Source organism: Delphinapterus leucas, chromosome 11 (assembly GCF_059928025.1).
Source record: "Delphinapterus leucas isolate spDelLeu-1000000601 "Yukka" chromosome 11, BTC_Dleu_Yukka2, whole genome shotgun sequence".
Classification (NCBI taxonomy): Eukaryota; Metazoa; Chordata; class Mammalia; order Artiodactyla; family Monodontidae; genus Delphinapterus; species Delphinapterus leucas.
Window position 1 is genome coordinate 43,992,205 of NC_143139.1, and position 26,269 is coordinate 44,018,473.

Below are 26,269 nucleotides of genomic sequence, written 5' to 3' on the forward strand. Positions count from 1 at the left end.
CCCCTCCTCCCCCAATACCTTACCCTCTCCCTCTCCCACCCAGCCTGCGCGCGCGCGGAGCTCCCTCAGGTGAGTGAGGGGCGGGGTTTGGGCGAAGCGCGAGGGGCGGGGCCTCGGCCGCCGGGGCGGGGCCTGAGGGGCTTGGGTGTGAAGGGAGGGGGACACGTGGGTGGGGGCCAGGCGGGAAGAGGGTCGCTGGGTGGGTTGCGGCCCAAGGGAGGAAGCTGGCCTGGAGGGTTTGGCGCGAGGCCACAGGATTGAGGGGGACGTAGCAGGGACCTAGGCGTCCTAAAAGGGCGGGAGATGGGTCACGGCAGAGGACCGAGGACAGGCGGGAGCTGGTGTGCGCGAGGCTCCTTCGTGGGGTACAGCTGGGGTAGAACAGAAGGACAGGACAGCTGGGGTAGAACAGAAGGACAGGACGGAGAAAGGAGAATTAGACTGGGTACCTGGGCAAAGAAGCGAGAGGCGGCGCGGGGTTGGGTGGGGGCAAGGTGTCCGTCAAGAAGGTTAGAGAGAAAGACATAGGCCTAAGTGGGAAGGCTGGGAGGCAGTGAGCAGAGTGGGAGAAACATGTGGTAGAGAAGAAACTTAGGGTGGAGCGAAAAGTGCTGTCTGGGGTACTATGTAGGGTGAAAAGTCCAGGGAACCTGAGAAGCAAGGTTGGGATGGAAGAGATTCATTGCGTAGGAGCCCTAAGGAAGAAACACAGAGGAAGCCCTGGGGCAGACCACCAGAGGGTACAACAGACTTGGGAAGCAGGTCTAAACTAAAACAGCCTTCCCTGTACCTCCTCACGCAGCCCCATCCACAGTTATTGTCTTCCCCCTTGTAGTTGTAGATTCTCACTGTTTGATTTCTATCCTTTTTTTTCTTTTTTTTTAAATTATGACTGGTCCTGTCTGGTGACAATGTTTAGTGGGAACATGGACCTTTAGATATGAGATGTTTAGGAAATATGGTACCCCGTTTCCCCTCCAAGGTCATGAATTTACTGACTCTGCTTCTAGGAAGATTTGATGTATTACAAACCACATTGTGTCAAAGTTTGCACACCTTCTTTCACCTCAGTCCCTTCTATAAGCAAAACTGCCTACTGTTGTGATTTATCCACCCCCACTTACATGTCTTATAGCTCCAGGTATACTCCAGTCTCCCCGGTCCGAGCCCTCAAAGCATCAGTGGTGAGCATGGTATGGTTGTGACCTGCTCATAGGTCAGCTCTAGGCCTTCCGACATCATGGCCAAGCAGCAGACTATTGAGCCCTGGCTGTTTCCCCTTGATGCTACTTGTTCACTTTGTCTGGGTGAAGGTACATGTCCATGTCCTTAGGAAGCAATAAAAGCAGGTGTCTGACTACCTAGAATATTTCCACTTAAGATAACTCAGATTCTGAGGACAAGACCAGATAAAAGGCCAAATCAGACACCCTTTGGGTGTAGCATCTTATTTGTAGGGGTATGTGAAATGCCCAGCTGGGAATTCTTCATCTCCTCATGGGTCTGCCAGTAGGTCGGTGAATCTTGCTCTGTGGTGTGCAGGGGACTTCAGCCTTCCCCACTTACAGCCTAATTCAGAGAATCCAGACTGCTCCCTGGGTCATGAGAACTGTCAAAAGAGTGGCTCCTGAGATAAAAATAAAGTCTTTAAAGAAGAAAATAGCCTTACCATTGGGAAGCAGAAGAGGTCTCAGTGGAGCTTCTGGGATGGGCCTGAGGATGGTGGGAGCTGCCCTCAATTTGGCAGCTTCAGAATTATATCGTGTCCTACTCAATAGATGCTGATGTCTCAAGCACAAAACATAATGTTTTTGTTGCCCACTGAGTGCAGTTAGTTAGTTCAATTGTAGCTTCTGGGCAATCCCCTTACTCTCAGTAGGTTTGGAGGACTTGGCTCAGAAATAAGTTGTGACTTTTTTCCAGTGGAAAATGCAACTGAAAGTTTATTCCTTATTTCCTCTTAGTACATGCTTAGTACTGCCCAGCATGGGAGGAACATTATCCCATCTTTTATCCTACCTTCCCCACCCAACATCCACAAAGAAATTATTTCCTCCCTGACTGGCCATCTCTCTTCCCTCAACACACACACACAAAAAAAATAGTCAAGGAAAAATAAAAAGTTATTGTAGGGCAGGTATTTCTAGCCTCATTTCACTCCGTAGGAACAAATAGGAGTGTGGAACTCTGTGGGTATAGACAATGCCACAGGCAGAGGGACTCCCTTTGTTGGTCTCTTGACCCTGCTGGAGAAAGCTCTGAATTCCAGGCTCTTTCATTTGCCTCCTTTTCTCAGAAGAGTTGGGGACTCTGTATTGGAAACAGAGAGACAGGTTCAAGGTCTTTCAGAGGAAAGCATCTAAGAAAGGGTAGTGCTGATATGAATGGCCTGGTCCCCCCCAAGGGTCATTGACCTTGCAGACTCTGCTGGAATACGTATGCTGGTCTAATCCTTGAGCCAAGGAGCCCTGTTCCTACATTAAAGAGATTTAGTGAGAGTCTAGGTTGGCTTTTTCCTCAGGCCCATAATCTCTGAAAACAGACATGGGAGGAAGAGGATTATTTCTTTTCCCATCCATAGACCTGTGTTTGTAGTTCAAGGACTTAAGTCACTAAGATGGAGACCCCAAAACTGTCCATTTCATCACCCAAGTAAGAAGGCAAGCAGAGGAGCCCCAGACCTTGCTATGGCAAGATTTGATTTTGTGCTGTAGTAGAAAGAAGCCCAGACTGGTAACCTGGGTTCTATTTGTCCTACTTCTATCGCTAACCAGATAGGTGACTCTGGGCTTAGTTTAACTTTTCTGTTAAAAACCAAAAGATTGGAGATCATCTCTCAAATCCATTCTAGCTCCAAGATTCTCTAGGTCCTGGAGCACCCCTGCCCCAGGCCCTCCAAATGAACAGAGGCTTACTAAATTGGATTGTCAGAGCAAGATTCGTCGTTAGCAGAGGAGCCTGAAAACATCTTCCTGGCCCAAACAACAGTGAGCTCTTTTGGTCACCATGTATTAGGGACTTCTGGCCAGGACTGACACCAAAGGCAATTGTTTCTGTCTCTTCCACCTTTTTGCCACCCTACCCCAATCAGAATAGTTAATTGAGACTTCCATGTCATTTCAAACTTCACTTGAGATGGTAAACCCTGTTTTGGGCATCTTTGGCTTCAAAACCTATTATTATAAAACTCAAATTGAACTGCCCTGCTCTACTTTACCCACCCCTGCCAAAAGGTACAGCTGAACAGCAGTGACCTTGTGGAGCCTTTCTATAAACACAGGGCTTATGTACTCAAGGGTATACCCAAAAACCCCAGAAAGTATCATCTCATGTGCATCACACCTGGTGATTTAAACTGTTTAGTTTGGCCCTTTCCTTAGTCCTGAAATGACACATGGGAGGGGTGAGATTGTTTCTCCTCCCACCCATAAACCTTAGCCTTCTCTCTCTTCCGCAGTCTACGTGGGGAGGCCAGGGAAGCACAAAGAACAAGAGAAAAGATGCATCCAACTGAGAGCTAAAAGGAGACAATGAGGTGATATTTTCCCACTGCCCAGGTGTTGTGTTTCCAGCTCTTACCCCTTCTTATTTTAGAGACTGGCCATTCCTAGGGTGACCTGGGAATTCATCCCTCCACACTGCTCCCCAAGCACTTGGATAACAAAGCTGAGCTGTCCTCGTCTGTGGTATAAGTAAACAGGTCACTATCTACAACCTGGTGAAAATGAGTCAGATCTTTCTGCTGTAAATACAGACACATAAGCTGAGAAAAGGTTGGTGGGTTTCCTTCAGAGGGCACTAGGTTGACCCTAAAGATCACTTCAGAGCTGCAAATCGCTCAATGTCTAGGTCTGGTTCCTGGAAAGGGGCGTGTAGTCAGGTTGCAGACAATACCTAATTCCACCTCTTCTCTCAACCCTTTACCCTTTCCCCCTCCCCAGTTATTCAAAGTCCTGATAGAGAGCAGAGCCAGCTTTGTGATTCCAACATTTTTTTGGCTGAGATTTCATTCAGTTCAGGAAGGCACAGACAGGAGAGGATGATGCTTGGGTTTGGTCCACTTCTAGTACCTGCACTGCTCAATCCCAGGCAGGTCGGAAGATCTGTCTTGTTCATAATCACTGGGCAAATATCATATGATATCGCTTATATGTGGAACCAAAAAAAAGCTACAAATGGACTTATCTACAAAACAGAAATAGAGTTACAGATGTAGGAAATAAACTTATCGTTACTGGGGGAGGGGGGTAAGGGAGGGGAGGGATAAATTGGAAGATTGGGATTGACGCCTACACACTACTATATATAAAATAAATAACTAATAAGGACCTACTGTATAGCACAGGGAACTCTACTCAATACTCTGTAATGGCCTATATGGGAAAAAAAGTCTAAAAAAGAGTGGATATATGTATAACAGATTCACTTTGCTGTACACCTGAAACTAACACAACATTGTAAATCAACTATACCCCAGTAAAATTTTTTTTTAAATCACTGGGCTCCACCTCAGATCCCAGATCCTAAGAGAGACCAGAGAAAAAAATTTCCCCTCCTCCCTATTGCAACCAAAAGGATGGCATGGATCCTTGCCCCTCTCTCCACTTTCACGCTCTTTCCCAACAACATCCTCCTCACTACCTTTCTACCCACTAAGCCACATGGAGTGTGTTTTAAATTCCAATTTTGGCGTTTCACTGGATCAAACAGGATTCTTTAGAGGATTTGAAGAGCTTTAATTACTTGTGATGTCCATAGGCTTTCAGAGCCACTACATAGAGAAAACTTGACTTTCTGATATTTTTTTCACCAATAGTTAGAGCTGTGGGAACATTTTTGCGGAGAGGGGGAGATGAGGGTGGTAGCTGATGCCTGACCTTGGAAGTCAGACCTTGGATTGGTCTCACCTGCTGCTTCTCAGGAAGTGTGGTGGGAAATCTTCTGTCTGGAAGGGATACCCATTCCTGCCCATTCCTGTTTAAATGTGATATCATGTTGATGGAAGAAAGCCAGGGCCATGGAGGATTCTTATTATGGTGCCAGGTGCATTCAAAAGAACAGGGAAGAAAGTCTTTGTCTCAGGTTACAATGACCAACCTTTCCTCCCTCCTCATAAAAATACTTCCTTTTGAATTGGGAGGCTGGCTGTTTCTAGTTGCTTTGTATTCAGCTCACTGAACTGAATTTACAGTACATATGTGCCTGCGTCCATCACTGAATGGTGTCTGTGTTGCTCTAAAGCCAGTTTCCTTTTGAGATCTTTGAACCAAACCTGTCTTGTGTCACTAACTTCTCCCTCTTTATGCCTCCTCCCGCTGTGGTGTGTCTCCAGTTGGCACTGCCTAATTTGACCCAGTTCCTCTAAGGAGACACTAAGATCTTCCTGGCAGGCCAGGCAGGGGAGAAGGTTCTTTGAGGGGCAGGGAGTGGGAAGGTGGAGAGGGATATGCTGCCTGAAGACTTGAGCAAACAGTGAAGTACATCTCCTGATGTGCTCCTGGCTCTCAGAATACCAGGATCGGGAACAGCAGAATCTCAGTCCAGTCTCACTCCCAGGGCTACCAACTTGGCATTTAGACCAGCTGGAGACAGCTAAAGACTGATTTTGCCCAAGATGTGTCATGGAGCACCTGTTAAGAAAAATTAAGAAACAGAAGAGCTCAGTTTACTTCTAGGAACAAAGTCCAACTCAGAAAACAACTCCTTCAGACCCTTCTGGAAATTGTTTTGGGGCCATTTGGGCAGGTGTCCAAGAATGAGATGCACTTCCTGAGCCAGTATTCAGCATAGCTGAATGCTGTGCTTCAACTCTTCCGCTCACCTAGTGCTTGTCTAGCTCCCCGTTCATACACACACATGCGCGCGCGCGCACACACACACACACACACATACACACACACACAATTGCATTAGGATATTTCTCCCCACAGAGCCTGCTCAATTTGTTCTTACTTTTTTTTTTTAATAAATAAATTTACTTATTTATTTATTTTTGGCTGCGTTGGGTCTTCGTTGCTGCGCGCAGGCTTTCTCTAGTTGCAGTGACCGGGAGCTACTCTTTGTTGTGGTGTGTGGGCTTCTCATCGTGGTGGCTTCTCTTGTTGTGGAGCACGGGCTCTAGGCACACGGGCTTCAGTAGTTGGGGCACACGGGCTCAGTAGTTGTGGCTCGCGGGTTCTAGAGCACAGGCTCAGTAGTTGTGGCACACAGGCTTTGTCACCCCGCGGCATGTGGGATCTTCCCAGACCAGGGATCAAACCCGTGTCCCCTGCATTGGCAGGTGGATTCTTAACCACTGTGCCACCAGGGAAGTCCCTGCTCTTACTTTTCAAGTAACAGACCCCACTCCCACGGGGATCACACCAAAGGAAAAGATGTTAGAACCAGGGAAAAGCAAGAAGATCCATGAAGGCCTTGAGTACCCTGGCTTTTGAAAGGAAGCACACCTCAGAGAGACAGGAGACTTCGGTTCTTTTCCTTGTTCCAGGCTCACTATGAGCCCTGAGACAAGTCACTTAGCTGCTCTGAACCTCAGTTTCTCCAGAAAATGGGGAAAAACCTACTCACTCTTGCTTCTCCTGCATTGGGGTGGGGTGGGGGTGGGAAGTCACGTGTGGTGTCTTGAGCTCTGCAAAATCCCAAAGGGCAATTATGGAGCTAATGATTAAGAAATGAAAGGGGCCCCATGAGTACCAGACCGCGTTCCCTCATATTTCCATCTCTGACCACCGCAAATTCCATGGCTAGTTCCAGAGGGTATGAGTTCACTAACCACTGTGGACTTGGGCTCTTCTCGTCATTGCCCCTAAGGGAACCTTCAAGGAACTGCTTCTTACTGTGGCTTGGTCTAGCAGTCTGGTCCCAAAGCTCAGTCCATCCCGGGGAGGATGTCAAGAAAAGAGGAGTTGAAAATAAACTTGGAGAATTATTTCTTCCACACCCAGGCGTCCTAGGTGAGACTAGAAATCTCTCTAATGAAATCTAGGGAGAGCTGCTTTGCGAAGTGAAGGAGAGCCCGTGTGTCAGGCTTTCTCATGAGACTTTTTAGAGTATGATGTCTCTCAGCACTAGACAAGAATGACTTGGAGTGTGGTGAGAGGGAGACAGGGTGATAGACACTTTTCCCCTGTGTGCCCTCCAGAGCCCCCATCCCCAGCTCTATCAATATAGTATTACCAGCAAACCAGATTTCCATCCATCTGCCTCAGTGAGATCCTTCAAAGAGACCAAGAATCTGGGTAGCAGCTCAGGCTGTTCCCTCGCCCCACTCTAGCTCCCCCAAATCTGCCCCTGGGGTATTTATTTTTCATGAGATGACTGGTGAAAGCAATTTTGGATGTATGTAAATTTCTACCAAATAGAATTTTTTTTCTCCTCCCACAGGCTCCTGAGATAATTCATTGCAACAAATTATCACTTTTAATTATCCTCAGTTCTTGATTGTTTAATACTCTACTGCCAGTTACTGTTTGCCTTCCTTCAAATAGACTAACCTGCATTTTAAATTCAGGTTCCCACCCCAACTCCCCTTTTAAAAAAATAAACATAGCAAAGTAATTGACAAGAAGGGGGGAAACACTTAAAGGTTTAATTTGACTATTACACCTTCAGTAGAGGATTCCTCTCTGAACTTGAGGTGGACTGCTCTCCTCTATCTTCTACTTTCCTGTCCCCCTCCCTCCTTCCACCCAAAAAAGTATCCCTTGAATGACTGAATCTAGCTTCTTCCTCCTATTGCTACCCCATCCTTAACAAGGTTTAGAGCCTCTATGGGGTTGTTTCTTTGCCTCATGAGAGCTGAGCTGTAAACTGTCTCCTTTCCTACACCATCAGCTCCACTTACAGGGAGAGGGTCTACTCTCCAAACAACACAATCAGGGACCGGTGTAGAATAAGACAGTGTTTCCACCTGAGAGACTGGGGAAGCCTGCAGAAGTTGGAGGTTGGAGGAGACCCTGGGGTTTGTTAAGTCAGGGTACATCGTCTTTCTCTCCAGGACAAAGTATGAGGTTTTGCTTCTTTAGGATAGGGTCAGAGCACACTTAAGTGATCCTTTAGGGTTCTTGCTAACTCCAGAATGTTAGAGAGAAACCTACTCCCTTTCCAGATCTGGCTTCTAATAGTAGCTGTTTTCTCTTCCAGCAGAATCTCTCTAAGATGGACATAGAAGACAGCAATGGCCGCTCCTATATGTCTGGTATGCCCTCTTGTGCATTCTGTTTGTAAGGGGCTGGGAGCAGATGCTCTCCTGTGGAGGAGAGTGGAGAGCCTTCAGCCTAGCACAGGACCTCTGAGTGCCCTGGTCACAGAGCTGTCACTCACTCTTGGTAGTGTGCATTTATTTTGGTCATTTTACATTCCCTATAAAGTGATTCTCTTTCCAGACATCTTGGAGGATAGGAGTAGGAGAAGGAAATAGGAGAGGAATATGAGTAGAGACTATTAGAGAGAGGACTGATTTGAAACAAAGAGACAGAAGGAAGATAAGATCCCTTCTTCTATGCTCTGAGGTCACCAGCTAAACACAGCACAACATCCTGTCCCAGCCAGGTAGAGAGCAGAGCCAGGTTTCAAACCTCAAAGGCCTGCATGGGCCAGGTGTGTATGTAAAAGAGTGAACTGGCTTTGGATAATGAGCAGAAGAGAATGATGGGGACTGTCATGACTGGAGAGCACATGTCCTACCTCAAGGAGCAGCAGCTCTGCAGGGTCCAACAGGCATTGCCATGTGGGAATGTGTATCCAGTATGGCCAAAACTTCTAGCTTTTCAAAAGAAATCAGAAATCAGGATTTTATGTGAAATGTATCCATTTAAAAATAATAACTCCATATTTTAAAAAATGTTCCATGGGGCAAGAAGCCAAATTTATCTATGGTCTGAATTCAGCCAGTGGGCCAAGAGCTTATACCTTTGAAGGAGAGGTAGAGAGCCCAATTCTCCCCCAATCCTTTCCGTGATCATAACGTTGGAGCTTTTTATACCTGCCAAATACTCTTACTGAGGGAGAAGAGATCACTCCTTGTAGCATGGGTGGCTTTTAGGGATATGAAAGTAATCAGGATCCTCTTAGAGTTTCACAAGATGAAAAGAAATGAGGAACTTCATCTGGCTCTCTCTCTGAGGGTGTAGGAAAGGGCCTGGGACAGAGTTTGTCTCTACGATGGAAGGAATCATTTTTTGGACCATTAGAATGTTAGGGCAGGAAGTGATTGTAAGAGGTAAGGGAGCCAGAATTGGGTTTTGAGGTGATGCGTATCCCCGTCAGTAATCCAGGCACCATTGTAGAAATGACCTATAGTTTATTTTTTTACCTTAAAGTGGGATCAATGGAGGAATTATGGGCATGCGCTAAGGGAGATAGCAAGATGGGTCAGACACACATATGAGAGTCATTGACAACACCTGCATAATGTCAAGGTAAGAAGTTGACTCTGACCCCTTTCGCATTTAAGGAGGGAAGGCGTTGGAATGGGTACAGGCATTTGATACCTGTTACATGCTGGACAGAGTAACAGGGATCAAGTGGACTGATTTAGTTGAAAGAGACTTTATTGGAACTAAAGTCATGGCCTTTCTGAGGAGCCAGCCAGTCCTCCTACCTCCTGCTCAGTTAAGCCTATTCAGAAAACCACTATTGAGGAACACCTGTTCTCAGGACCCTGCACTGGTGCTGGGGAACACTCAGATGCAAAAGTTCCTGCCCTAAGGCAGGCAAATGAGAAGCTAGGAAGCCGGCTGGGGAAATCCCATGGAGCTCTTTTCAGTCCTGTCTCTGGAGAATGTTGGATATTAGAGGAAAACTTCTGAGGGTGTTGGCTTCACTGTGCTATGGAACCAAGCTTTTCCCTGCTTTCAGCAGGGTGGCCCTTCCTAGATAAGAAGAGTCCTCTGCACAGGATGGTTTTTGAATGAAAGTGGAGGCCAGAAACCCCTCATCTGTGTTTTGAGAATTCTAGACGTCAGCAGCTGTTGTACCTTAGAGAGGGACAGGGGAAAATCAAGGCAGGGTTAACATCAGCACTGAAAAGCAGCCCCTGCAGGACTGGGCGTGGCTGAGACAGTTCACGGGAGGGGTGCCTGAGTGCCCGTCGCTGACCCTTCTCTCCCGGACTGATGTGGAAGCAGTGGGAAAGGCTGCAGTGCACACCCCTCCTAAAGTATGCGGCGGCCCCCTCACGGTCATCACAGCTCTTCCGCCTCCACACCTGGGGGCCTTCACTTGCCTGGCCAGTTGATGAAGGGGGTATCTCTCCTGTTCTTCGAAGAAGTTTTCCCACCGCACAGAACCTGTTTCAGAAAATCCACCTTTTCTTCCCCTATCTCTTTCTAAAGGTGCAGGTCATTCCCTCCTGGGGAAGAGAGGGAAGAAAGGAGGAATCCATTAATTTACTACACAGGTGCTCTCCCCACCCCCATTCCCTATCTTTCAAGGGAAACTGAGTTGCTCAAACGCAGCTCGTGCAATTAACTGACTGAGCAGTGCTTGTCCCAAGTTTTCTGGGACTGAAATGTTTAAGGGAACCTTGGCAGAAAGGGATCCAGGGGTAGACAGCCCAAAGTTTCACGGCCCCTCCCACCCCCAAATTCTTGGAATCAGAAAATCTAGTCTTCCAAAGTAGGTCAGCACGTCAGTGAGCAGCTCCTCTGGAAGGGAAGGGAGCAGAGGCCTTGTCTTGATAGAGGGCGGATTCAGCCAGGGCTGTCGGCTGCTGGGGCCCCAGGGGCACAGGAGGGGAGGGGAGGTGGGGAGACTATACCAGTACTTTGCCTGGAATCTGAAAGGGCTCAGGGCCACAGAGCAACACGAGCCTGAGATCAGACTGTGCAGGGCCCTCTGGCTGCTGGGAAGGGGGAGGCTGTCAGTCCCCAGATCTGGAGAGCGACCTCCCTCCTGGAGGAGGAAGGAAAGGAGGGATACGAGAGCCTGAGTTCTGTGGGGGAGGGGCTCTCTGCCGATCTGAGAGCCTTGAAGCTGCCCGCTGTCCTGGGCCCCATGACCTCTGAGGCCTTGGCTTCCCCAGCTGGCAGAGGATTGGGCCTTCCCTGGGGGCCCCCCCTTTCTCCCCCAACCCTGTGGGCCCATCCATCTCTCTCTCTCTCGCACACACTCTTGTCTTTCTCAGGCATTTGTTGTGCAGTTCCTCTTTGTCTGCTGGGCACGAGGGCAACGGCATCTGCCTCCCTCCCTGTGGACTCCCCAACCCCAGCCCTTCACTGGCTTGAGAAAGGGATGCTGTAGCCTAGCCCCCGTCACCACATACACATTCTCTCCAGCCCCCTCCCCAGGCACATCCAAGCTGTGCTGCTTCTCTCTCTCCCTCTCTCTCCCTCTCTCTCTCTCTCTCCCTCTCTCTCCCTCTCTCTCCCTCTCTCTCTCTCTCTCTCTCTCCCCCTCTCCCCCTCTCCCCTTCTCCCCTCTCCCCCTCTCCCTCTCTCCCTCTCTCCCTCTCTCTCTCTCTCTCTCTCTCTCTCTCTCTCCCTCCCTCTCTCTCTCTCTCCCTCTCTCCCTCTCTCTCCCTCCCTCTCTCTCTCTCCCTCCTTCTCTCTCTCTCTCTCTCTCTCTCTCTCTCTCTCTCTCTCTCACACACACACACACACACACACACACAGACACATGCTCACACACACACCCTGGGCTGAGCTCTTGCTGGCTGCAGCCGTGGGCCCCTGCTCACCGTGCCGCTGCCGCTGCCTGCGAAATGACGGCGGTTCCCCTCACTTCCAGGAATCCACGCTTCCTGGAAGGTGAGTGGCTGGGCTCACCCCTGCCTGCCACCGAGACGCAGACATGCACACACCACCCGCACTCCCTCGCCGTTTCCAAGGCGGCGGCCGCGTTCGCACCCCAGGGTCTCACCGGCAAGGGAAGGATAATGTAAGTTCAGGCAGAAGGTGGCTAGTGGAGGGGGGAAGGGGGGCGCTGGGGCTAGGGAGCCAATTCAGTAACAGCTCCCAAGCCTGAGGAGAGGGAGAGGACGGGGGCTGTGTGTGTAGCAGGGGAGGGGGCGTTCCTCCTTACACTTGCGGAGGATGGGAAATGGTGTTTGGTGTTGCTAAGCGAAGGCTGCGACTTGGACAGTGGGAGCTTGTGGTGACATCTTGATTAGGCCTTGGGGACAGATGTAGAGCTGCCTGGGGTGAAATGCCAATGCCGAGACGGGCTGGGGTGGGAATGGGCAATAGAAAGAATCGAGGTAAAGAGAAGCCCTCGCAGCAGATGCCTCAACCTGGAACTGAGATCTGAGGGGCTTCAGCCTCCTCCCCACAATAGAGCTGGGGATGGGCGTCTTTCTTTGCTCCTGACCCCACTCTTCCCTGCTAGCAGTCTAGCATCCTGCCCCCTGGAACCCATGCTCAAGAAGAGGAAGGCGGTTAGGATGAGGTCCCTTGCAGAGAAGTGTGGAGGCTCTCGGACCTCACGGCTCTTCCCTAGGTGGCCACTCTTTGAAGGGATGGAGGAAGGGCAGCAGGAGCGGAGGGCTGCACCCCCTCAACATGGGAAACACATTTAGCTGGTGGGATGTTGCTCTGGTTCCTTTCTCTTCCTCCTGCTTTTATGCCCTTTGCCCACCTCCTGGTTCCTCTGATGTGAACCTCATGATTTGGCTTTGCCCTCTGGGGGTTCAGCCAATCTGTGATGACTTTGACCAAGAAAATTTCTCTGAGACCTGAGAGCAGCCCTAATTCTTGGCTTTGACAGTCTGGTATTTCTTGGGAGTCCCAGGCATTTGAAATTCCCTCACTGGGGTTTCTGGGGCTGAGAGGAACTGCTGAACTTCCTAAATCTGACTCTAGTTCTCTTCACCTTCCAGCTAAAACTCAAAATCCCTGGAGCCCCAAAAGGCTTTCTGACCCCTGAAATGGATTTATTTTATGTATTAGCCCCATAAAAGTAGACTTGAGCTTGTTTTGCCTCTTACCTTTATCCTAGGGAAGGCAACGGCATCAAAGAGCCCATTGAACTACTGGTGTGACTCTGGAGGTAACTGCTCTTCCTCCTGTTCCCAGGCCTTAAGAGGGAGAGCCACAAAGGGTGTTTTTCCCTTAGTGTCCCTAGATCTCCCTTTAAGGATATTTTCCCCATATATCAAGCCCCAGGCCCCAAGAGGCAGCCTCAGCCTGGTAGGCTGGGACCAGCAATGGATTTCCAGCAAGCTCACTCATCCTTTTAGGGTCAAGGACTCAGCGCCAGGGCCCAGAGCCCTGTTCTTCCCCCATTACTAACATCCAGTGATTTAGGACAAGTCAGCACTAACATTTGAAAAGGAATGAGAAGATAACCTTTCAGCCCTTCTAACCTTAGCAAACACTACTCTTAGTTGAAAGGACATATTTTAAACCTGGGTCTGAGTCTACAAGTCTCAACCCACAACTCTGAGATGCTCACTTCACGATATGTGTGTGGTCCTGATATGGGGCAACTTTTTTTAGATAACCATGGCTCATCCGAAGAGCCCCAGCTGGGGAACCTCAGTTTCAAGCCATAAGGCTTCTTCGATAGGTAGTGAACAAATTTCCTCAGGCTTTGATGGGATAGAATGGGGGAAATGGGACTTTTAGTAGAGGATATGAATGGGAAATGGTCCCAAAGTCCTGAGTGGTTGTTTTCTTCCCACTGACCAAAGCTGGAGAGGGATCCCTCAGGAGGGTGTGTTCCGGATTTCTTGCCTCAGGCCCAAGACTCCAACCATTTTATAATGGAATCTTTATTTTGTGAAAGTAAGTATGTGCATAGCTGGGAAATTGGGTAAAATACTAATAGGTGGACTTTAGGGATGAATTTTAGGGTTTGTCTCTCTCTCTCTCTCTCTCTCTGTCTGTCTTCCATATTTAGGCCTGTGTGCACACATCTATGCATGTTCATGTTAGCAGATAATGTTGAAGGCTATGACTATGTTTCTCCCAATAGGTATGTTCTCTTTATGTGTATCTACATATATGGCATGTGTCCGTGTCTGTGTGTGTTTATCTACATGCTACATGTGTTTTATTTCACCTGTATATTTGTGCAGAAGACTGTGGGGAGGAGGGATTTTTTTTAAAGATATGATTCGTATCTTCAGGTGTGTTATCTGATTTTTAAAAACATATATGACACTCTTAAAAAGCATTTTTACAAAGCAATTTGTGAACAAGTTAAAATGAATATATTGAGAATAAACTGATTGTTTCACTGTCAAGGGACCATCAAGTAGTAAATATGTGATTGGAATCATATCAGATGGAGGCTTTCTAGAGTAGCCACATTTTTGCTGATTTTAGAAAGTCGAATGGGCCCAGCTCTTCCCTACTGAAACGGTGACTCCCAATTAGCTATACAGGTGTTGGTTAAGGCATGGGTACTTACTGTTTGTGATCAGATTGGGGTTCCACCACTACTTGACCTTAGACAAGTAACATAGCCTTCTTTGTGCTTCAGTCTCCTCATCTGTAAAATTAAGAAAATATTGGCACCTACTTCACAGAGTTGCTGTGAAGATTAAATGAGATGATTCATTTAAAGTGCATAGAACAATTTCTAGCATGTAGTAAGTACTCAATTAATGTTAACTGCTATTGTGAATTCCCTGGTTAAGACTCCGCGCTTCCAATGCAGGGGGCGTGGGTTCACTCCCTGGTCAGGGAATCAAGATCCCACATGCCATGCGGTGTGGCCATAAAATAAAAGAAAAAAATTTGAAAGAAACATTAAAATGTTAGCTACTATTATTATGATTACTATCATTATGATTAGATTCAGGGACAATTTCAGCTGCCCTTCCTGCAGATCCCGAACCTGGTGTCAGGGGCTCCGGAGAGGAACAGTAGGGAAGAACGTCTGTCCTGAACCACCTCCCTCCTGAGGCCCCATTTTCCTCTCCATCCCGGCCCGCCCAGCCCCAGCCCTGCTTCCTGTGGACGTCAGGCAATGATGCTCTTCCCCTCAGGCCTAGATGAAGGTAGGGTGGGCAAGGCGCAGCCACTGAGCTCGTGGAAGTCAGCACCGGGCACCCAGGCTGGCGAGGGCACAAGGTATGGTGCCAGGCATACAACACTGACTTGTACATGGCTACGAGATAAATGTTTGTGAAACTTAACTGAACTTTGAAGAGATTAGGCAATGGACAGTAAATGGCTCGCGCTGCAACTTCACCTCCCCTCTTGTTCTCTCCTCCAAGGTAGCGGGGACTCATCTCTGGAGAAGGAATTCCTCGGGGCCCCAGTGGGGCCCTCAGTGAGCAGCCCCAACAGCCAGCACTCTTCTCCCAGCCGCTCACTCAGTGGTAAGTGCAGCCTCCTGCCCTCCCTGGCGTTACGTGCCCTCAGTTCGCCTTCCATGGCAGCCACTTCCCCATCGCTGCCCTCCTCTGGTTTCCGGCTCAGAGTCTCTAACAGGACTCAGGAGCTCAGTCCGGGGTTTCCCTGACTTCTGAGAGGAGAGTGAATGGTCACTGCCTAGTGACTAGGGTGGAATTAAAAGAGGCACGGGTGGGATTAAGGTAAAGGCTCCAAAGAGGAATTCTGGAGCTGGAGAAATGAGTAGATAGAAATGGTCGTGAGCAGGAGTTAGGAAATAGAGATGAGAAGGATCCCCCCATCACCACCCCCCAGTCTCCTGCCAGACAGGGTCCCCATGACTGCCCCTCCTCAGCTGGCCCTGGATCTGTGACATTCTCTAAATGGTTGGAATAGCCAGGAATGTAGGTCAGAGCTAGAGCCAAAGCTCTCTCCTCAATGGCTCCTCCCTTCTCCATCCCCCTCTCCAGATTTTTACGGAGGGGAGTAGAGGTGTTTGGTCCTATGGGGTGGGAGGATAGTGTGAACCATTTCTGTCTTCCAGCTTTGCTCTTTCTTCAGCCCACCGTCTTGGTCTTCCTAGGACCATTTTCCCGCCACTGTTACTTGCTGGCTTCCTGCCCAGGGCCAAGCCAGACATCCTTCCTAATGACAAGAGAGTGGAGAAGAAAGCTCCCCTTAGCCTCCTCCTCTCCCCAGTAACTGAAGACACCCCATGTACCCCAACTTTTTTTCTCTTGAAACCTATTTTCCTGGTGGCTGGAATAGGAGGAAAGGTTGTTTCAGGTCCCAGCAGGACCCCATATCACCACCCAGGATACTTAGGGGATTGGCTTCTTTCTTTCTTTTTTTTAAAATTTATTTATTTATTTTTGGCTACGTTAGGTCTTTGTTGCTGCATGCGGGCTTTCTCTAGTTGTGGTAAGCAGGGGCCACTCTTCACTGCGGTGTGCAGGCTTCTCACTGCGGTGGCTTCTCTTGTTGCGGAGCACGGGCTCTAGGCGCAAGGGCTTCAGTGGTTGTGGCTCACAGCCTCCAGAGCGCAGGCTCAGTAGTTGTGGCGCACAGGCTTAGTTGCTCCGCGGCACGTGGGATCTTCCCAGACTAGGGCTCGAATCTGTGTCCCCTGCACTGGCAGGCGGATTCTTAACCACTGTGCCACCAGGGAAGTTCTGGATTGGTTTTTTTTAAAGCCTCAATGTCTCAGGGCTTGGACACAGCCTTTCCGACTTTAGGAGGGCCTTTCTGGCCCACGAGCAGGTTCCCCCCTTTGCCTGTCTCTATCCTAAACACCCTCCCACCCTCCAGCCAACTCCATCAAGGTGGAGATGTACAGCGATGAGGAGTCGAGCAGACTGCTCGGGCCAGATGAGCGGCTCCTGGAAAAGGACGACAGTGTGATCGTGGAAGACTCGTTGTCGGAGCCCCTGGGCTACTGTGATGGAAGCGGGCCAGAGCCTCACTCCCCCGGTGGCATCCGGCTGCCCAATGGCAAGCTCAAATGTGACGTCTGTGGCATGGTCTGCATCGGACCCAACGTGCTCATGGTGCACAAGCGTAGCCACACGGGTGAGTACAGCAGGTGCCCCGAGGCAGAGGCTGTGCTGCGAGGCCATGCCGCAGTGGGGTAGCCTCAGGAAGGGAAGGGTCTCTCCCAGCACCATTTCTAGCTGATGAAAAAAGGTCTGGTGATGAAATTTGGACTCCCTCAACACCTGTACTTCCTGGCACTTTCCTCAGCTGTTGTTACAAAGAAAAGCTGGTATTTGTCTCAGGAGGTGACGGAGGGGAAGGTGTGGTAGCCTCAAGAAGGGTCCTGTAGTCCAACAGGGTATTGTTTGGGCCCTTCTGTCTCATGACTTTTTTTTTTTTTTTTTTGCCGTGCTGCGAGGCATGTGGGATCTTAGTTCCCCGACCAGGGATCGAACCTTTGCTCCCTGCAGTTGAAGCGCTGAGTCTTAACAACTGGACCACCGGGGAAGTCCCTGTCTCATGATTTTTTTTTTTTTTTTTTTTTTTTTTTTTTTTGCGGTACGCGGGCCTCTCACTGTTGTGGCCTCTCCCGTTGCGGAGCACAGGCTCCGGACGCACAGGCTCAGCGGCCATGGCTCACGGGCCCAGCCGCTCCACGGCATGTGGGATCTTCCTGGACCGGGGCACGAATCCGTGTCCCCTGCATCGGCAGGCGGACTCTCAACCACTGCGCCACCAGGGAAGCCCCTGTCTCATGATTTTTTTAAAAAAAAGGAATACAGAAGCCTCTTCCCAGCTTTCTTGGGCTTTGGGCTTCAGACTTCTGGGGCAGAGTGGGACCTGCGGGGCTCAGTTCTTAACAACAGTCTTTGGCCCAGAGTTCCAGGGCTGGTGCCCTTTCCCCTGCCACACACCTCTCGTCCACATCTCAGGGTGAGACTGTTCCCAAGGGGTCCTTATAAAGCAGGATTTGTGTGTGTGGCACAGCCCTGCCTCTCAGAAATGTGTTCTGAGCACCTTCCTTTCCCCGGGCGGGGTGAAGCAGAGGGTGAGGGACTAGGTTTAACCTTCACAGTTCCTCACGCCCGGTCGTATGGGCTCTGTCTTCCACTCGCAGGGGAAAGGCCCTTCCACTGCAACCAGTGCGGTGCCTCCTTCACCCAGAAGGGCAACCTGCTGCGCCACATCAAGCTGCACTCTGGGGAGAAGCCCTTCAAGTGTCCCTTCTGCAACTACGCCTGCCGCCGGCGTGATGCACTCACTGGCCACCTCCGCACACACTCGGGTAGGTGGCCTGACCGGGACACCCAGCAAATAGAGCTCAGCCACTTTTCTTGTATTGGGGGAGTTACAGTGTCTGCCACTGAGGAGGGCAGAGCACTCACAGAGCAGGGCAGCAGGCCCCATGGGGGATTTGGGGCTTTTTGATGGGGTATTTTACATCTGCCATTCTCTGTAATAGGGAGCAAGAAGGAGCCTGGGTGACGTTGTTGGCTCTCAACAGTCACCCTCCCTGACTTGGTTTTTATTTATTTATTTATTTATTTATTTATTTGGCTGTACCAGGTCTTAGTTGCAGCACTCGAGATCTTCATTGCCGCATGCAGGATCTTTAGTTGTGGCATGCAGACTCTTAGTTGTGGCATGCGGGATCAAGTTCCCTGACCAGGGATTGAACCCAGGCCCCCTGTGTTGTGAGCGCAGAGTCTTAACCGCTGGACCACCAGGGAAGTCCCCCGACTTGGTTTTTAAAGTTCACGCTGATGCCAGAACCCTCTGGGCCCCATCACCCCCTACTGCTGAGCACCAGGGAAACCCCTCCTTCTACTCCCGTGTGCCCCAGGCCCCACACCTGTCACCATCTGCATCTCCCCCCTCTGTCTGTCCACCCCTTGACTTCCTGCTGGTTCCTGAAAATTTTCATGGGCCTCCCAAACTGGAAGAAAGGAAGCCTAGGAAAAGAGTATCCCATTTCTGTTTCCCATCCCAAGAGGTTGTCACCTTCCCAGAGGCAACAGCAAATCCAGAGGGTGCCTGGAGGTCAGTGTTTGGAACAGTGCCAGGGAACTGGACTAACCAGGTTTCCTAGCCCCAGCCAAGGCGGGTTGAGTCGACGTCTTTCTGAATCAGCTGGACAGATAGCACTTTTGAAGCATTTTGCTAACTTTTAAGCTTTGGCTTGGACTTGGGAAGAGGCCAGGAGCTGAGCTGGCAGGAAGGAGGGAGCTCAAGATTGGGAAAAGGAAGGAAGAAGGGCAGAGGGGAAATAATTAGTAGGGTCTGTCCTTGGAAACCTTCCTTGCTGTTTTTCTCTTTTCTTAAACTCTCCTAGGCCAGGATTTAAAGGGACAGAGCAATCACCTCACCACCCTCTACTTCTCCCAGCCACCTACCTTGTTCTAGATTCTCTCACTTTGGAGCTGGGACCTCTTTATCTCTATGTATGTGGAGAACCAGGGAGAAGGATCATTATTGATTCATGCTTTATAATCTCCAAAGCATTTCACTTGTGTCTCCTCACTCATGTGATCCTCGTAACAATTCCAAGGTAGATGTTATTATCACAGAGCTCTTCTGCAGCCTCGCTGGAATCCCGTTAATGGCAGGTGCCAGGGAGTTGTGCTCCTTTTCTGAGGAAAAGGGGTGGCTCCCCCTGCTGGTTTGGGACAAGGATGGCTTGGCCCCCTAGAATTCCTACCAAAACAGCAGGGCCAGCTGGGTGGATATTGGACGCTGCTCTGTAGGAGATTATTAGGGACGGAAGCAGACACAAATACTGTTGGATCCCATCTCTGTGAGATGTTTTCTATCACAGCCCACACTATAGGAAAAAAGGAGTTTCTCCCCTAGATGTTAGATCATTTCCCCAAGAGTCTTGGGTGGATGAGGACCACGGCATTCATCTCATCCCCCAACCACTCGGATTTACAGTGCCAGAGCAAAACGGCAGTAGATTGATTGAGACTAGGCCCAGTTTAGGCGTTGGGGGGTGGGTAGTAATACCAGCCTCCTGGAGATGCCTTCTCCCGAGCCCCTGCTCAATAGTAGAATGATACTTTCACAAATATCATCTCTCAAGTTTTCTGTGTGTTTTTCTTGTGGTACGCGGGCCTCTCACCGCTGTGGCTTCTCCCACTGCGGAGCACAGGCTCCGGATGTGCAGGCTCAGCGGCCATGGCTCACGGGCCCAGCCGCTCCGCGGCATGTGGGATCTTCCCGGACCGGGGCACGAACCCGCGTCCCCTGCATCGGCAGGCGGACTCTCAACCACTGCGCCACCAGGGAAGCCCTCAAGTTGTTTTTAAAGGAACTGTTGATCTCAGTTTTTCCAACCTTTTTCTCTTCAGTGGAAACAAAATCTTCATAACCTGTTCTTTGTTTTTTAAAAAAAGACCCCCAAAGTTGGTGTTCTCTTCCTTTTATTCTTCACCTTTACTTTCCTCTTGTTCTGTTCTTTTTTTTTTTTTCTCTTCTCAGAATTTCTCTATCAGTGATGGTTTTTCTAGGGCTCTTTTGGTATCTCAGTGTAGAGAGAAAGAAAAATGAGTAGTAAAACCAGGCCAGGGATGGAGGTAAGAGTACAAGTAAAGGTCAGTGAAAACTGCCCCTCCCCACATTGGCAGATCTAAGGGCTCTTGTTTCTGTCACTCCAGCCCACCAATTTCCCCCAAACTGAAACAGATAGTTCGTAAGCAAAAAATCCCCTTGTCTGATAAACAGCACTTATACCCGCCTGCCACATGGAAAGGTTAAACCACAGTCTGGGCCCCAGACTCTGAGATCTTGGGGTGGGGCCAGCCTGCCTGCCAGGGATGACCCCCTACAAAGTCCCTGGGTCCTCCCTTCCTTTGAACAACAATTTGGCCATCTTGAGGCCCACCAACTGTCCAAAGCTATGTGCCCTGGGTCCCCTCTCTTCTCCCATAGCTGCCCGTTGTCCCTCCTCTCCAAGGTTTGGTCGTCTGTCCGTGTTTGCAGCTGAAGTTGGGGAAAGGAAGACAAGCAGAAGAACTCGACTGAGCAACGCCCGTGCACGTTTGCTCCTGGGCGGTTTTGCAGAGCCAGGGCACAGGGAGAAGTAACTCCAGTGCTTCCTCTTCTCTCTCCTACACAGTCTCCTCTCCCACGGTGGGCAAGCCCTACAAGTGTAACTACTGCGGCCGGAGCTACAAACAGCAGAGCACCCTGGAGGAGCACAAGGAGCGGTGCCACAACTACCTACAGAGTCTCAGCACTGAAGCCCAAGCTCTGGCTGGCCAGTCAGGTGAGCCTGCAGGTAGGACCATCGGGGAGTTGAGGACAAGGCCGGAGGGAGTGCAGGACAAGGGTAATCCCAGCACCTACCCCCACAAAGGGATGGGGTCTATGGAACAGGGACAGTTACCCCAGTAAATGTGCCGAGCACCCCAGTTGGTGCAGAGCCCTGTGGTGGGTACTGCAGGGAGATCCAGAGGAGGGGGAGGATTTGATCTATGTCCTCAGTCTAATGGGAGAGAGAGAGAGTACAAGGAAGTATACAATCAAGGGCCACGTGTATTGTCCCCAAATTATCAGAAATGTGCTGTGGTGAGGTCTAGATGGGGTGAAGTAAGCAGAGCCCCATTTCCCAGGCATGGGATTTGACCTTACTTAGCTACTGACCTGCTGGTTTTCTCCAGGCAAAGGCAGCTGGGCCCCTGCCACCCCTACTCAGCTGCTCCTACCTGTTCCCACCTCCCTCCCACTAGGTGATGAGATACGGGACCTGGAGATGGTGCCAGACTCCATGCTGCACTCATCCTCTGAGAGGCCAACTTTCATTGATCGTCTGGCCAACAGCCTCACCAAACGCAAGCGTTCCACTCCCCAGAAGTTTGTAGGTAAGAGCCCAGTTGGAGAGGAGACATCAGCTTTAAGCCACAGCTCATCTAAATCTGAGCACTGGTAGCCCTTAGATCAACTGGGTCTGGAGATTTGCTTGGGGGAAAGAAAGCGGTCTGGTGGTCTTTGGTGCTCAGAATCTATCCCCAGAACAGGAGGGGAGTGAAGAGGGAGCGCATCGTGACGGTGTAAGAAGGGTCAGAGTTGAGGTCTCTCCAGGTGGTTGGTTGTAAGAGGAGGGGGTCAGGGGCTCAGGCTCTTCCAATTTTTGAAAATAGTAAGGACTTCAGTCTCCGGGGGCTGAGTGAAGGACCCTTAGAGTCAGAGAGAGGAGGTGTGTATGGAGTCCCCCAACCTGGCCCTGGTCATTAGCTCTCTAAGGACCTAGAGCTTTATAGAGAGCAACGAAGGAAGTATTCAAGACCAGTGGGCTGGGACTGTGTCCTTCCCTAAGATTATAGCCCAGAGTCAGGGAGTAGCCCCACAGAGGACCTGACCTTGAGGGAAGTAAATGAGGGGTGGTGAATAATGTTACAGCCATCCCCAGGGGAAAGAAAATGAAGAAGTAATCCTGGGGGAGCTTAGGAATTATCCAAAGCCAGCCCTGCTGAGACCCTTCTCTCCACAGGCGAAAAGCAGATGCGCTTCAGCCTCTCGGACCTCCCCTATGATGTGAACTCGGGTGGCTATGAGAAGGATGTGGAGTTGGTGGCACACCACGGCCTGGAGCCTGGCTTTGGAGGTTCTCTGGCCTTTGTGGGGGCAGAACATCTGCGTCCCCTCCGCCTTCCACCTACCAACTGCATCTCAGAACTCACGCCCGTCATCAGCTCTGTCTACACTCAGATGCAGCCCCTCCCTGGTCGACTGGAGCTTCCAGGGTCCCGAGAAGCAGGTGAGGGACCCGAGGATCTGGCTGATGGAGGTCCCCTCCTCTACCGGGCCCGAGGCCCCCTGACTGACCCCGGGGCGTCCCCCAGCAATGGCTGCCAGGACTCCACAGATACAGAGAGCAACCACGAAGATCGGGTTGGGGCAGTGGTATCCCTCCCTCAGGGTCCCCCACCCCAGCCTCCTCCCACCATTGTGGTGGGCCGGCCCAGTCCTGCCTACGCCAAAGAGGACCCCAAGCCACAGGAGGGGTTACTGCGGGGCACCCCAGGCCCCTCCAAGGAAGTGCTTCGGGTGGTGGGCGAGAGCGGTGAGCCGGTGAAGGCCTTCAAATGTGAGCACTGCCGCATCCTCTTCCTGGACCATGTCATGTTCACTATCCACATGGGCTGCCATGGCTTCAGAGACCCTTTCGAGTGCAACATCTGTGGTTACCACAGCCAGGACCGGTACGAATTCTCTTCCCACATTGTCCGGGGGGAGCACAAGGTGGGCTAGTGACCAAGCGTCCCCCCTCGGTCCACCACTCCACTGCCCTACCTACAGGAGTCTAGCCCTGTCCCCATCACGTCCCAAGGAGTTGGGTTGTGTAGCCCCGCTACTGGCTACCTGACTTCACACCTGACCCTGACCCCTCCTCACCTGTGCGCCTCCTCTTCCCCGACTGCTCTAAGCATTGTGATGAAACAGGTCTTTTGCTTATGTTTCTCCTTTTTCTCTTCTCCTCTCCTCCCACCATACTCACTGAGTTATTTATTAATATAATTTGTTTTCTTTTGCTTTTTTTTTTTCTTAACTTATATCGGTCACTTACCACACCCCACCTTCCTGCCCACAGTCCCCTTCTGCTTTAGGCCTCATTTTTCTCTTTGATCCAGCTTTCTCCAACAGCCCCAGGGGTAGGAAGCTCCTCTTAGTGCTAAGAGACCCTGAGCTTCTTGACTTAAGTCCTCATCTTTTACATCATCTGATTCTTCAGTTTCGATGGTGATAGCTCCCTCTGGCCCTGCCTTAGCTCTGTGACATTATATCTCCTCTCTGGGACCCTTCAACCTGGTACTCCATACCTCTTGTGCCCTCTCACTTTAGGCAGCTTGCACTACTCCTGATCGAATGAAGAAATCCCTCATTTGGAAGTAGGAGAGGCCGAAGACATTCTCCCCAGGCACCATGGGACTGAGGGTCCTCTTGACATCCCCCTAGGAATACGAGTTCCCCAAAGCCCACATTCAGGATCTGCCTCTAGGATGTGATATCTCTCTCTTCTCTCCTCGAACTGCCCGTCTACTCCGTGGTGGTTTTTCTGTCCTTGGAGTGCCCCAATTTTATATTCTCAGGGGCCAAGGCTAGGTCAGCAGTCCTCTGTCTCTGACACGTTTGGAGCCACAGGTGCCTAAATGGGAACCAGGGAAGGGAATGGGTCAAAATTCTTCTCTTTCTCTCCCACCTCTCAAACTTCTTCACTCTAGTGACCTTCCTGGGCTCTCAGGGACTTCTGTGGTCCCTGTCCTATGAGAAACTGGTGAGTTGCTGCCTGATAACAAGGGGGTACCCTCAGCCCCCCGCGTCACGCTGCCTTCTTCTTCTCCCCCTAGCAGGATTCACCCTCTCATTCCCGGGCTCCTGAGCCCTGTTCTTAGGATCAGTGGCAGGGAGAAAAGACTGTCTCTTTTCTCTCTCCTAATTTTCTGTATAACCAAAAATTATCCCAGGATGAGCAAGGGCATGTGCCCCTCTCCCCATTCCACTCTTGTCCCAGCAAGAATGGGATGGGCACAACGGAACTGGGGGGTCATCCTTTACTGCCCCCTCTACACTCAGCTCCCAGATGTAGGGCAGGAGGGGGCACTCTCCTGGCTACTGCAGAGACCCCTGGCTATTTGGGTAACCTAGTTAGTGAGAAGGGGGCAGGAGGAGATACAGCTCCACTGCAAATGGAGGTCTCTTTCTACAAGAGTTCCCTGCCCAAGGCCACAGCCATCCCATTCTCTGCTTCCTTGAGATTCAAACCAAAGCCTGTTTTTCTATATTTAAAGATTAAAAAAAAGTAAAAACCAAACACAACACCTCACAAGTTGTAACACTTCGTCCTTCTCTCGCTCTCTCTCTCTCTCTCTCTCCCTCCCTCCCTCCCTCCCCTTTTCTCTTCCCTTCCATCTTTCTTTCCACATGTCCTTTCCTTATTGGCTCTTTTGCCTCCTACTTTTCTCACTCCCTATCAGGGATAATTTAGGGGGATGGTAAAAGGTTGGCTAAGGAACAGACCCTGGGATTGGGGCTCTTAAGGGCTCTAAGAGAGTCTACCTTACCCTATTATGGGAAGGGAGACCCTAAAAAACTTCTCTTCTTCCTCCTTTTCTCCCACACTATGTGGTCTCCCCAAGAGAACCAGATTGTCAAGGAGGGGCACCGTGGGTTGACTGTTCCTCCTTGACAATGTAGCAATAAACAGATGCTGCCAAGGGCAGAGGATCGGGGAGTCATCTGGGAGGAGAGTGGTCTCTGGAGAAGGGGAGAGTCTTCTTGAGAACACCCCAGGGAACTGGCTTCTTGTTTCAGAATGGCAGCAGAGCTGCGATTAATATCTGGGGTTCCCCTCAACTGTCCTGGTTATTGAGCCCCTTCCTGTTAGACCTGCCCTCACCACCTCTTCTGCTGCTGTGTATTTGGTGACACCTCATAAGGACTAGTCCCTTCTGGGGTATCAGAGCCTTAGGGTGCCCTATCCCCTCCCCCAGTCAGTTTCGGCACCTGTAACCTCCTGGAACATGAAAGACTATGCTCTGAGGCCATACTCTGAGCCCATGAGAGCAGAGACTGGAAGGGCAAGACCAGGTGCTAAGGAGGGGAGAGAAGGGCACTCTGTCTCTCTCCAGACCATCACTGCACTTTAACCAGGGTCTTAGGTACAAAATCCTACTTTCCAGAGCCTTCCAGCTCTGGAACCTCAAACATCCTCATGTTCTCTCCCAGCAGCCTTTTGCATAAAAAAAAAAAAAAAAAAAAAAAGTAAAGAAAAAGAAAAAAAAATACATTGAAACCCACATGGAGAAAAGAGGTGTTTTCCTTTTATATTGATATTTAAAATCAACACCACACAAAAAAATTTCTAAATAGACACTTTTCCAGACCTTTGTTTTTTCGTGTCAGTGTCCAAGCTGCAGATGGGATTTTGTAATACTTCCGGCAGCTTCTTTCCTTGTGTACATAATATATATATAATATATATTTTTAATCAGAAGTTATGAAGAACAAAAAGAAAAAAAAAATAAAACACAGAAGCAAGTGCAATACCACCTCTCTTCTCTCTCTCCCAGGGTTTCATTTGTAGCCTATGCTTGGTGTCTCCTTGGACCTCAGCCCTTCACCTCCTCCTTTTCCTCTGGTTCCCCCTTCCCCCACCCCCTTTTTTTTTAAAGAGTTTTTCTCCTTTCTCAAGGGGAGTTAAACTAGCTTTTGAGACTTATTGCAAAGCATTTTGTATATGTAATATATTGTAAGTAAATATTTGTGTAACGGAGATATACTACTGTAAGTTTTGTACTGTACTGGCTGAAGGTCTGTTATAAATAAACATGAGTAATTTAACACCCCTGGTTGTTTTTGCAGACTTCCTTTGCCTTGCTTTTCTGCTGGGAGGGAGGGGGACCTCCTTGCAGCATACTGTACCAACTACTAAACATTTTGAAGGTGAACAAGTATAAGACTGAAAGGAAACCAAACAAGAGTGCTCAAGTTGTTTCTACAGAAGAACAGAAGAATTTTCA

General features: G+C 49.9%; 1 protein-coding gene and 1 non-coding gene across 5 annotated transcripts; one reads left to right on the forward strand and one right to left on the reverse strand.

Moving 5' to 3' along the window:
• Positions 1–2,931: 2,931 nt before the first annotated feature.
• IKZF4 (IKAROS family zinc finger 4) lies at positions 2,932–26,092 on the forward strand. 4 transcript variants are annotated; one of them, XM_089920841.1, is made up of 8 exons: positions 11,594–11,877; positions 13,628–13,721; positions 15,161–15,265; positions 16,587–16,847; positions 17,869–18,036; positions 20,866–21,015; positions 21,479–21,610; positions 22,240–26,092. In XM_089920841.1, exons 1-8 carry the CDS (start codon positions 11,791–11,793, stop codon positions 22,998–23,000), a joined length of 1,758 nt encoding a protein of 585 aa, XP_089776967.1. In that variant the 5' UTR covers positions 11,594–11,790; the 3' UTR covers positions 23,001–26,092. The 4 variants fall into 4 exon arrangements, with proteins under 4 accessions (XP_022427597.1, XP_089776967.1, XP_022427593.1 ...); XM_022571889.3 differs by lacking the exons at positions 11,594–11,877; positions 13,628–13,721 and adding an exon at positions 2,932–8,197; XM_022571885.3 differs by lacking the exons at positions 11,594–11,877; positions 13,628–13,721 and having other exon boundaries at positions 15,003–15,265; positions 20,866–21,027.
• On the reverse strand, positions 18,409–18,481 carry TRNAV-CAC (transfer RNA valine (anticodon CAC)). Its single transcript has one exon. It is a non-coding gene; the product is annotated as a tRNA-Val (tRNA).
• Positions 26,093–26,269: the final 177 nt, after the last annotated feature.

Bases quoted from the DNA above. Each gene is read 5' to 3' on its own strand.
- IKZF4 (XM_089920841.1), top strand. From the start codon at position 11,791: ATGCACACACCACCCGCACTCCCTCGCCGTTTCCAAGGCGGCGGCCGC. The intron at 13,722-15,160 runs GTAAGTATGTGC...CTCTCCTCCAAG, and splicing joins GGAATCTTTATTTTGTGAAA to GTAGCGGGGACTCATCTCTG. The intron at 15,266-16,586 runs GTAAGTGCAGCC...CCCACCCTCCAG, and splicing joins TCCCAGCCGCTCACTCAGTG to CCAACTCCATCAAGGTGGAG.